Raw genomic sequence first — 12,714 nt, 5'->3', positions numbered from 1 at the left:
AATGAGAGAAGAGGTCTGGGGAGTTTGAGATGTATGCACAGAGGACCTGGAAATGGATAGCTCAACTAATTATTATCCCTAGACCCACAGATGCCTGAACACTACCCACAAGTCAAATACTAGTGACCATCTTACCACTTGTAAATCCAAAGACTGTGTCACTGACTAGCTGTTTCTTTCTCTAATAGGAAAGAGACTAAAAGGTGAAGGCCGCTAAGTCCAGAGAGTTGGGATTCTCAGCAGCTCAATCTCCAGAAAAATTCCAAGGTTCTGTAGAGTTTGAGGGGCTAAATCTCTCACTTCCTCTGCAAGTAGGCCAGTGCTGGCTCCTGAAGATAGTGACTATAAAATTCTGTTTAACAAAGGCAAGCTCAGACATTTTTACTTCTACCCAGTGGGTCCAGATGCTAAGGTTTTATGGCCCTTAGCCTCTCTAGGAGAGAGCCTTCCTAGGAGAGCTGGGAAAGGGCCATTTCTGTTCCCAGTAGGGATGCTGGATGATGCCCAGATGCTGGCAACAAGACTACTACCAGGGAGACCCTTGGGGACAAAGCAAGAAGATACAACCCACAGGTGGAGGAGTGGTGACCTTTTCTAGACTAATTGGAGGTATGAGCAGACCAGAGAAGAAGAGGTGAGACCTGGTCACCTAAGACACAGGTCAAGGACTTAAGTCCTCATTCTGATTTCTCTTTCATGCCCAAACCCTGAGCCCTGACACTCCATGAGACAATGTTTAAGTCATAGTCCTCTTCCTTCCTTAACTACATTGAGGTAAATCAAAGTCTGCTGTGTAATATCTTCACAAGTTGTCTGTTGTGGAATAACCATTTTTATACTGTGAAGATGTGTCTCTTAAACTGGTTTAATAAAAAGCTGAATGGCCAATAGTGAGGCAGGGTTTTAGGGTAGAGAGGAGGCTGAGACAAAGGACAGAGATGCCAGTATATGGAGGAAAAGCAAGACATGCAGGAGGAGAGGTAACAGTCATGTGTCACATGGAGCACATAGATGAAAAGATATGGGTTAATTTAAGTTATAAAAGCTAGTTAGAAATGGGCCTAAGCCATTGGCCGAGTTTTCATAATTAATAAAACGTCTCCATGTCATGAATTGGGAGCTGGCTGGCGGAAAAGGAAAAGACTTGCAACACTTGCCCAGATGCTGTAGAGCTAATGAAGTGTAGTTGGAGGCTGCTCATTCATTTCCTGACTGCCCAGACCTGAAATAATCACACAGAAGCTATATTAATTGCAGTACTGTTTGGCGAATAGTTTAAGTGTACTTCTAGATAGCTCTTACATCTGAAATTAACCCAATTCTATTATTTTATATTTTACCATGAGGTTCGTGGTTTACCGGTACCAGTGCTGTGACATCTTTCTCTTCCAGTGACTACTACATGGCGTCTCTATGACTCTGCCTACTTCCTCCTCTATCCCTATCCCTGCTTGGAATATTTGCTTTACTATATTCTGCCCTGTTGGTGTAAATAAATAAAGCAGCTTTATTCATTAGCCAATGATTCACAGCATACATAGGACAATCCCACATCAATGAAGAGTCAACAAGAATGGGGGCTGGGCTATGAGAAAAAGTGAACTTCCTGCTCTTTCAAAACACTCAGTTTGGTTCCCAGCACCCAATATCACAGCTCACAACCATCTATAGCTCTAGTTCTAGAGGATCTGGTGCCCTCTTCTGACCTCCCCAGGGACCACAAATGCATGTGCTGTACATGCACACATGCATGCAAAATGCTCATATAAATAAACAAACTAAAAGAGTAAAGCATGACATAGCAACATGGAAGTCAGCAGTGACATCTTTATAACAATGGAGTAAGAAAACTCTCTGTTTCTTGGATGCCAATTAGAATTTGGGTCCAAATACATCTAACTCTGGATCGCGTTCTCTTGAACTTGCTGTCATTCTGCCTCAGTTGCCTCTTTTGTATAATTCTAACAGTAACCTCCTTCCTTCTAGGCTGACTAGAGGAATAAAATATGGTGATACCTGTACCCGGCCACAAGTTCTAGCCAGTGTTCCCTGACCTCATATCTCCATCCCTGCCTTCTGTCTGTGTCTTGGTTTCCTAAGGATTCAGAAAGAGAAGACTGGATGATAAAGTCTTTCTGGTTAGAGTGATTGATTGATAAGGGGTTAGAATTCCCTTGAGCTGCTTCTTAAACACAGCCAATAGTAAAGGTTAATCATGAAATGACAGTTACATAAATTGTATTGGAAACAGAGTCCCTAACAATGTGGCTCAGCTGCATAGCACCTGAGTAAATAGAATGCTTGAGGCTAGAGTTTGAATCTTAACATTAAAAAAGTAAAGGCAACAAAATCTCTGAACTCTGCAGTCCTGATGAGCAACTCCATTTTCCTGTGCTCTGTGTTCTAGCAGATGGCCAGATGCCTTCTCCTTTCTGAAAGCTCACCATCTACTTTAAGCCTGTGGGTTCACCTACTGCAGGTGGAAAATCGTTTAGTGGAATGCATTTGCTGGTTGAAACACTGTATAATGACATGTGATCTCAACTGCTGTTCAGTGGCATGTATTGCAACCATGACATTGGCCATGATGGGTGTATTTACACCTTAGTAATTGGCAATCAGCAGTACTTAGAAGCACCTTGGCCCCTGCAGTGCTATTGCTAAACCTTGTTCTACAGCTTTGACCCCAGCTCTCCTCACTCCTGTTGTTGAGTCTCATCAGCTGTGAGAGGCAGTCGAGTCCAGGCAGAGAGTCTTCTCCACCAGCATTGATAAGAAAACAGATTCTGAGAAGAGGAAGACAGAACCCATTGAATTTTGAACATTGAATGTTACATATAGAAACAGCCACCTTGGTTCTTTGGGGTTTAGTTTTGGATATTTTATTAAAGATGTATTGGTTGGAGCTCAAGAAAGACACAGACAAACACTCCATTGGAGTCAGGCATGTATGCCAGCTACATGGCAGCAAAGTAGTTACATGCTAAAGACAGATCTTGGAAAAAGTGGAAAAGCCCAATTTCCCACAGAATATATATTTTGTTTCTGTTAAAATAAAAATACAAGGACGATTTAAAATACATGGAGGTTGGGGGAATGTTACACCTTTCTGAGTGAGGACATAAAAAGGTAGGCAGACACATCCAAGCCTCATGAATGGTACAAATGACTGCACACCCTGGTTTTTTTTTTTTAAAGACTGAAGCTCCCAATAGTTTCCCAAGCATGATACTACATACCATTTGCACAGATAAATGAGCAGTGACCCACAAGACATGAGAAATTTGGTAAGGGTCACCCAGCTAATGAATGGTAGAACCAACTCCAGGGCCTGGCCACTTGCCTCTTGGGTGAGGCTTAATCTGCCCTGTCTATCACATATTTGTGTGAATTCAGGATAATGGCTGTATCTCTGCTCTAACCAAAAGGCTCCTGTTACTCAGAGCTGGGCCCATTCCACAATGGTCATGGCACCACCCAAGAGGTCAGTATGGCAGAAATGTCAAACTCTAGAGGTTTCCACCTGCACTAGGTGGACCCACAGACCTTAAGAAGATGGTGAACTTTCAGAAAAGAGAAGGCAGCTAGCTGATCCTCAGCTCTCAAAACCAGGAACTTCTTTTTAAAAATGATTTTAATGAGCTATAATTTTTCTCTGCTCCCCTCTTCTTTTCTCCCCTCCCCTTCATTACTCTCCCAAGGTCCATGCTACCATTTTACTCAGGAAATATTCTCTTCTTCTACTTCCCATGTAGATTAGATCCACGTATGTCTCTCTTAGGGTCCTCATGTTGTATAAGTTCTCTGGGATTGTGATTTGTAGGCTGGTTTTCTTTGCTTTATGTCTAAAAGCCACTTACGTGTGAGTACATATTAGGAAAAAAACTTTTCTGAAGACCCAGCAATACCACTTTTGGGTATTTATCCAAAGGATGCTCAATTGTGCTCAGCTATGTTCATAACAGCATTATTTGTCATAGCCAGAATCTGGAAACAGCCTAAATGCCCCTTGGCCGAAGAATGGATAAGGAAAATGTGGTACATTTACACAATGGAGTACTACATAGCAGAAAAAAAAAGTAATGACATCTTGAAATTTGCAGGCAAATAGATGGATCTAGAAAACATCACATTGAGTGAGATAACCCAGACCCAGAAGGACAAATATCATATGTACTCACTTATAAAACCAGAAACTTCTTAAATGTCTCCTAGCTGACAATGCTTCATTAATGGAGCGTGTAAGAAAATACTCATTTGGTAAAATGAGTACTTCAAACAGTTTTCTGATTTTGTATTCGGAGAAGGAAATGAAGATGAATGACATGACAAGCAGTGAGAGGATGGACAGGGAAAGGAGCAGACAGGTGTCTGCAGAGAATGCCATCCCATCCACTTCATTCTTCATATCCTTCCTGTTGAGGACACCTTTGATGGGGATCCACATGAGACAGAAACATCTTACCATTCTTATCCATCTCTAAGAAGGCTACCTACAGATCTCTCCACACTCATTCTCTCCAATTTGATTTTATATTCCATGGATGTTCGTGACCATGTAACCAGCCCATGGACCACAATATAGACTCTTACCTGGAAGACATTTCTCTTTCGAAACCAAAGGAACAACAAATGTCATAGACAGTGTTCTGTGCCCTGGAAGGGTTTCTCCTCATCACTGTTTTCAGGCACATCCTGACAATGCTCAGCTGTCCACTATCAGGTGGGGCACTCATGTCACACAGAACCATGTGTAACCAGCATGAGTTTGTTCCTCTTCCTCAATCCACAATAGGGAACTGTCCTTGAGTTCAGGCTGTGGAAAGGGTGTAGCCAGAGTAGATCACCTGGGCCACTTCCCCATGTAACCTACTTGTGCCTTCATGAAAAGCTAGAAATATATGTGCACTTTGACAGCTCTTTCCCCCAAGGCTGTAGCCACCTTGTTACTTCCCTTAGAGCTACTAGGTCTCTTGTTAAGAAAAAATAGACAGAATTTAAGAAAAAAATAGACAGAATTGCCCTGCTAAAAAGCTTTACATTAAAGAACAAATAGGTTTCAGGTGTAACTTTTCAAATAAAGGAACACTCCTTGCAATGACTGTTCTCAAGAATAACCTCTCATGTCTCTGGTAAGTTATTATATGGAAAGAGAAAGGTTAAAAGTTCATACAGATTCTGAGGGTCTGAGAAAATGATTACAGGTGTGTAAATGCAAGGTGTAAAGGTATAAGAAGGAAATTTAAAGCATGTGAAAACTGGGAATTGTTTCAGAATTCTTTCCTCTTCTAACGTGTTGTTGTATTAAGATTTCAAAAGTTCAGTGTTTTAACATTGATCAATGGGGTTCTGAGAAGCTGATACAGCACTTCATTCATTCACAAGCTCAAGATTTTAAATATTTTATTTGTTTTCTAAATAAAGACTTAAAGGTGATTCTCATCAGGCTAAAATTGTCTCGTCCAATCAGTATATCTGACCCTCTGGACAAAGGAAAAAAAATGTTCATACTTTTTAATCCAAGCCTATATAGTTTTTGATGGTACCCAAAGGTGTGAGCCTACTTCAGATATTTTACAACGTGGATTCCAATAATGATTAATGCTAACATATCTAGAAATTTTACTTTTTGTGAGCTAAAAATTCATATAAGCTTCATGGGGTTAAAGAAGTCATATGACCTGGATCCACCTGTCACAGGTCAATGGACTCCTGATAAGTACAATCTGAGTTCCCCCACTTGTCTATTCCTGAGGATGGGATCCCTCCACTAGTCTTGGGGCCCTTTCCCTTCCCTAATTACTAGAGCTATGGGCCTGAAAGTTACAAATGCAAGGTTTTCGTCTAAGTTCCTAAATTTTAACTTCTGTCCCCAGTCTCTATTTGTTTCAGCAGATTTCCACTAGGCTGATAGACACCATCCAGCAATCACCTGCGGACTGCAAGTTGCTGAGCTCTGGACTTGCTGAAAGCTGATGTGAACCAGGCCAGCTTATGTGATTGTTCCCTGTCTCTTTAGCTGAGGCAGGGTACCAGATGATTCTGATGAGAGCTCCATTTCCCAGCCTTTGACTAGCATTTCAGCTTTCCTAGTTCCTGATGAATATGCCCTAGTTTCAGCAAGAAGTAGTTCCAGAAGATAGTATACATCCTTCCCTCCCCTCCACAGGTGAAATACTAAGTCAAAACTCCCTGGCATAGGGGACAAAATGACTACTTACAATGCCAATGGCATATTAGGAAAATGGGCACAGATTTATCAACAAGTAGATTCGTTAACTGAAATAGTTCCACAGTATGATAAGGATTTGGCCTGCTTTGTACAGAACAATATTATTATACATCCTTAAGGAAAAATCCTTTCTATACAAATCATCCAGAATTATAATCTGGACATATAAAAATACAAAAGGGGACATGAGATGAATGACTGGGGCCCCATCAATTTCCCAGTTCCTTCTAGATAATAATTTTGACGTCAGCCATCACAGGGCATTTGGCCCCTATGTTTCTGCTTTCAAATTTAGCTCAAAGTTGGGGTTTGTTCCAATTAGTAAAAGTTACCTTGGTTGAAAGGCACAGACCAGTTACATAAGACACTACTATCCCTGTGAATATTCCACTCCAGCTTCTCCTGTATCCTGGCTCACTAGTCTACCCTATTGTGCCCTATCACCTTGAGAAATGCCCTCTTGATGTCCTTGTTCCTCAGACTGTAGACCACAGGGTTGAGCAAGGCTGTGAAGGCATTGTAAAAGAGTGAGATCTGCTTGTCTCGCTCAGGGGAGTAGCTGGAGTTGGGCCTCATGTAGATGTAAGAGGCTGGACCATAGAAGAGTGTGACCACAGTTAGGTGGGAGGCACAGGTAGAAAAGGCCTTGAAACGGGCTTGGGTAGACTTGATCTTGAGAATTGCCATGGCAATATGAATGTAGGAGGCCACTATGAGGGAAATTGGGGTAACAACCACAAAAACACTCAAGACCAGGTCTACCATCTCAATGAGGTGGGTATCCATGCAAGCCAGACTACGCACTGAAGGGCCTTCACAGAAATAGTGGTTGACTTTGTTGGGCCCACAATATGGCAGACTCATGGTGAAGAATGTATGTAACAAAGCAGAGAGGAAACCACAGACTAAAGACCCAGATGCCAACTGTATGCACACTCCCCAGTTGAGGATGACAGTGTAATGCAGTGGGTAGCAAATGGCCACATATCTGTCATAAGCCATGACAACAAACAAGGTACACTCAGTAGTAGCCAGAGCACCAAACACATACATCTGTATCCAGCAGCCAGCAAAGGAGATGGTTTGAGATTTAGCAAGAAGGTGCACCAACATCTGGGGCATGGTGGTGCTGGCATAACCCATATCCAACATGGCGAGGATACAGAGGAAGAAGTACATGGGAGTGTGCAGATGTGAGTCCATGCAGATCAGCATGACGATGAGCCCATTGCCCATGAGTGAGCTCAGGTAGATGAGAAGGAACACCGTAAAGAGGACGCTGTTGGTCGTGGGGTCACTGGAGAAGCCAAGCAGGATAAACTCAGAAACCCTGGTTTGGTTCTGCCCTGGAATCATCCACATGGTGGAGCCTGTAAGAGAATCACATTCATCTATGAATCACCTGACACAGGCCAGCTATAGAGGTAGAAATGGAAGATAAAGGCTGGTGAGATGGCTCAAGGTTAAGAGCACTGAATGCTCTTCTAGGGAATCAGACAGCTCAGAGATGCATGACTCCAGTTTCAGGTGATCTGATTTCCTTCTTGGACATCCACAAGCCCGACACACACATGATGCACAGTTATGCATGTAGGCAAATAAGTATATCCTTAAAATAAATAAAAATAATACTCCTTAATTAAGAAAAGAAAGGAGGGTATGTGGTTCTGAGCACATTGTTTAGTTCTGCCTATTCTCAAGTTACTAGCCCTCCCAATGCCTCAGTCTCTTCATCTATAAGATTAGACTGATGACGCTCACGTCTCAGGATTATGATGACTATCTACAGCATGTCACAGAACTCCTGGAAACAGCACATAACACATAACAGGTCATGTGCAATCTCACATTCTCATTCCAGCTCTGGTTAGCAGAGACATAGGATCCGCAGAATAAGAGGGCTACCTACACTAACTGAAATGATGAACACTGGGGTCAACTGGGAGACCCTGACTCAATGAATAAGGTGAGAGCAACTGAGGAAGGATCCCAGGTCAGTCTCTGGTCACACACACACACACACACACACACACACACACACACACACACCACAGACATATGTAAAATAGAGAGTCAACAAGTAGATGAAGAAGACAGACCAAATGTCAGTCAGACGCAGGCCCCCACACAAATAGTCCTGTGAGTAACACAGTAGGGTCACGTGAGGAATGACTGGAGACATTAGAGTCTCCCCCAGGGAATGCTGATGGATCCTGTGGATATGTGAGCAGGAAATTTACTACTTTTTTCTCTTACCTCCCTCTGCACACAAACAATCAATTACAGGGGTAATATTGCTATAAGTGATAAATCTAAAGAAACTACAATTTTCAGATTGAATTTAGATGAATGTATCTATCATTTTAGGGGAAACAAAGGTAAGATTTCTTTAAAAGAACAGTTTCCTTCAAGGAAAAAGTAACGGTAATCTAGAATAAGCAAAAAAAAAATACTCAAAATGTTTATACAAAACTTAAAAAACCAGAAACATAACATCAGATGTTCCAGTAGATCGGTGAGCTGTATTTAAAGAGCATTTCACAGGCAGCTGTCCAGTGAGCACTGAGGAGGCTGAGGTTCTCAGCATCATTACATCTGGAGACTACAAAAGAACAGCACAGCGCCAACGCCCACCTCCTCTTCTCAGTCTCCCATCACCACACCCCTGCCAGCCTGGCCACAATAACAGTTATCTACTAGTGACTAGAATAACTAGATCCAAATGAAGAGTGAATGAAATGATCCATTTAGTGTGTTCCTGGTTGTGCTCCTTAAAGTTGAACACATTAATGCATTGCCCAGCAATATAAATATCAACTGTACTTCTGAAACAATATGTAAGCACATAGACACATACAAAATACATGCTCAAGGAAAGAAATGCAAGGGACATTTCTAAACACTGCTCACAATAGTATGAACTAGGATGCCACTCATGTTAACCAGCAAGACAATGACTAGGGTGGGAATTGTTTTTGATGGGAGTAGAAATATGAGACTTCAAAGCATCTTCAATCTCCAACTTCCCTGTCCCATCCCCCCTCCTGACCAGTCTACTGCTCATAACCCTCACGGCTGTCCTTCCTTTCCACCCAGGTCAGGAGCCCATCATCCCTCATGGCATTTCTGCATCAGTGTCTCCATGTGCCTCCTGCCTCTACATTTTCCTCCAATACATTCTTTTGTTTTTCTTTAACTTTTAAAAATTATTTTCGTATAATGTACTTTGATTTTTATCCCTCCCCTACTCCAAATTTTTCCAGACCCTCTCCACCTAACTTTATGTCCTTTCTGTACTATTTTTTTAAAACATAACAAACTACAGAAATTAAAGAAAAAACTAAAAGCAAAACGAATATCAAACGGAAACCAAATCCCTGGAGTCAGTCTCCTGTTGCTTAGCTGCTCCTGAACATACTTCCAGGAGTAGAGAGTCACTGATTAGCAGAGTGACACTCTACTGGAGAAACTGATTGTCCCCTTCCTGACAGGGATCAAATGCAAATAATTTCTTCTTTTTGGGCAGAACTTTGTCTCCATTTCCCTTTCTCAGTGCTGGGCATTTTCTTCCTCAACATGTTCTTCATGTTTCATGCAGGGGTTTTTCAAAGTTTTCCCTTTTGCTCCTATCTGGACTGCCAAAAGCCTTTTATGAGCTCCCATGCCTGCCATTTGAGGCCTGCTTCTGGCGCACAGACTCTGAAGTGGGGAGGAGAAGAAGGTAAAGTCTTCACATTGTCCATCTAGTTGAGCTTATGGAGATTCAGCACAGGTCAGAGCCCTCCTAGGACAGAGCTGGATGGCTAGTCACAGAGCAGCTCTCATGAGGAGATTTCCTCTGGTGTCTGAGTGTGGGAGGCTCTGGGATGTACTGAATGTAAAAAGATCTGAGGTAAGAGAATTCAAGGTTTGATTTCTATGACATAGGGACACCATTTAGGGATCTGTAGCCTGTTATGGTTACTTCGCTTACAGTGTCCCAGCAGGATGGTGACCCAATTCCATGAGCCCTGGATTTACATATAAAGACATCAGGATTGAGTAAGAGGTCAGAAAAATCTGCATGTATTAGCCACAACCTACAAAGTGCAAATCTGGAAGGTTTAGGATCAGGCGTCCTAGAATATACTCGAATATACAACAAGATTAAGCCAACCTAGGCTAGAGCAGACTAACTACCGCCCTTCCAGCAGCAAATTAAAACAAATATGATTTCTCTGTCTACAAAGTTCATCCAGCTGTAATTCTGTGGTGTGTGAAAACTCCTTTAAAGACATTGATGATCACTGCTGTCTCAGGGATATGGCTTTCAACGTGGGATCTCTGAGCTCAGAACTCCATATTCTTTATCAACATGATTGGGAACAGAAAATCTATCTGTAAATATTTATTATCAGGAGGAAGAAAGAAGTAAGGATGTAAGGTTGAGAAAAAGAAGAAAAAGGGCAGGAAATGTGGGAAGAGGTCTGGGGAGTTTGAGATGTATCCACAGAGGATCTGGAGATGGATGGTTAGACTAATTATTATCTCTAGACCCACTTTCCTGAACCACACACACAAGCTAAACACCAGTGACCATCTTACCACTTGTAAATCCAGGGAAGGTGTCACTGATGGCGGTTTCTAGCTCTTAAGAGGAAGCCCCATAAAACAACTGATTCTTGGCAGCTCAGTCTCCAGAAACATTCCAAGGTGCTGTAGAGTTTAAGGGACTGAGTCTTTCACTTCCTCTGCAAGTAGACCAGCCCTGGATCCAAAAGATGGCCCCTATAAAATCCCGCTTAACAAAGGCAAGCTCAGACATCTTCACCTCTTCCCATTGGGACCAGTTGTTGAGGTTTTATGACCCTGCCTCCTTTCTGAGCTTCCCCAGGAGAGCTGGGAAAGGGCCATTTCTCTTCCCAGTAGGGATGCTAAGATGATTCCTGGATGCTGTCAACAAGCGCAACCCTGGGAGACCCTTGGGGACAGAACAGGAGGAGACAACCCACAGGAGGAGTAATAGTGACCCGTTCACTTTTCTAGACTAATTGGGGACTAAGAGCAGCTCAGAGAAGAGGAGGTGGGATCTGGTCACCTGGTTACACAGGTTTAGAAATTAAGTTCTCATTTTGATTTCTCTTTTACTGCCCAAACCCTGAGCCCTGACACTCAGTGAGTCCATGTTTGAGTCACAGTCATCTTCCTTCCTCAGCTACCTTGTGGCAATCCCAATCCTCTCTTCTTAGCTATGTAATATCTGAGCTAGTTACCCAGTCACTCTGGTGCTAATGAAGAGTCACCAATAATGGGGGCTGGAGGGTGGCTATGAGACAAAGTAGATTTATTGCTTTTGCAGAACACCCAGTTTGTTTCCAAGCACACACATGGCCCATTACAACCATCTATATCTCCAGTTCTAGAGGACCTGGTGCGCTCTTCTGACCTCCCCAGCAACCACATGTGCAATATGTACATTCATGCAGGAAAAATGCTCATATAAACAAACGAACAAACAGAGTCAACCATGACATAGCAACATAGAAGTCAGCAGTGACATCCCCATGACAATGGAGTGCGAAAACTCTCTGATGGGCGCATGTCTCTTAGATACAAATGAGAATTTGGGTCCAAATATATCAAGTTCTGGAGTACGTTCTTTGAACTTGCTATTATTCTGCCTCGGTTGCCTCTTCTGTAGAATTCCAACAGTAATCTCTTCCCTGTAAGCTGGCTAGAAAGCAAAATGTGGTGATGTCAGCCCCCTCTCACAGGAGCTGGCCACTGTTCTATCCCTGCTTCTGTTTGTGTCTTGCTTTCCGAGGATTCAGAAGGAGATGACCAGACTAAAAAGACTTCCTGCTGAGAGCAATTGATTGATAAGGGGCTAGAATTCCTGTGAACTGCTCCTTAAACACAGTCAATAGTCAAAGTTAATTATAAAATGACAGTTAAATAAATTGCATTGGAAACAAGACAGTGTGTAGGTATGTGACTCAGCTGTATAGCCTCTGAGTAAATAGAATGCTTGAGGTTAGAGTCTGAATCATAGCATAAAAAAAGTGAAGTCAACAAAATCTCTGAGCTCTGCACACCCTGATAAACAACCCCATTTCCCTGTGCTCTGTGTTCTAACAGTTGTTTAGTGTGGCACCTTTGCTGGTTTGATGGAGGAAGGTCATTGGTCAAATAAAGAAACTGTCTTGGCCCTGATTGGTTAGAACAAAGGTGGGTGGAGTAAACAGAACAAAATGCTGGGAGGACATCAAAATCCCATCAAAATTCTTCACAGATCTGGAGAAGACAATAATCAACTTTATATGGAAAAACAAAAAACCCAGGATAGCCAAAACAATCTCATACAATAAAGGAACGTCTGGAGGCATTACCATCCCTGACTTCAAACTCTATTACAGAGCTACAGTATTGAAAACAGCTTGGTATTGGCATAAAAACAGAGAAGTCGACCAATGGAATCGAATAGAAGACCCTGACTTTAACCC

General features: G+C 42.4%; 1 protein-coding gene across 1 annotated transcript; it reads right to left on the bottom strand.

Moving 5' to 3' along the window:
* Positions 1-6,649: 6,649 nt before the first annotated feature.
* LOC126513110 (olfactory receptor 2A12-like) lies at positions 6,650-7,637 on the bottom strand. Its single transcript, XM_050161261.1, has one exon. The coding sequence runs from the start codon at positions 7,592-7,594 to the stop codon at positions 6,650-6,652; it is 945 nt and encodes a 314-aa protein (XP_050017218.1). The 5' UTR covers positions 7,595-7,637.
* Between the last annotated feature and the right edge of the window lie 5,077 nt (positions 7,638-12,714).

The sequence above is a fragment of the Alexandromys fortis genome, unplaced genomic scaffold (genome assembly GCF_014885135.2).
Source record: "Alexandromys fortis isolate MF-2015 unplaced genomic scaffold, M_Fortis_MF-2015_v1.1 scaffold_122, whole genome shotgun sequence".
NCBI lineage: Eukaryota > Metazoa > Chordata > Mammalia > Rodentia > Cricetidae > Alexandromys > Alexandromys fortis.
Note: the sequence above shows the minus strand (reverse complement) of the source record. Positions and strands in the feature narration are given on the sequence as shown.

What these genes read in the sequence shown, in the direction of transcription:
- LOC126513110 (XM_050161261.1), bottom strand. Translation starts at nt 7,594, where the DNA reads ATGTGGATGATTCCAGGGCAGAACCAAACCAGGGTTTCTGAGTTTATC.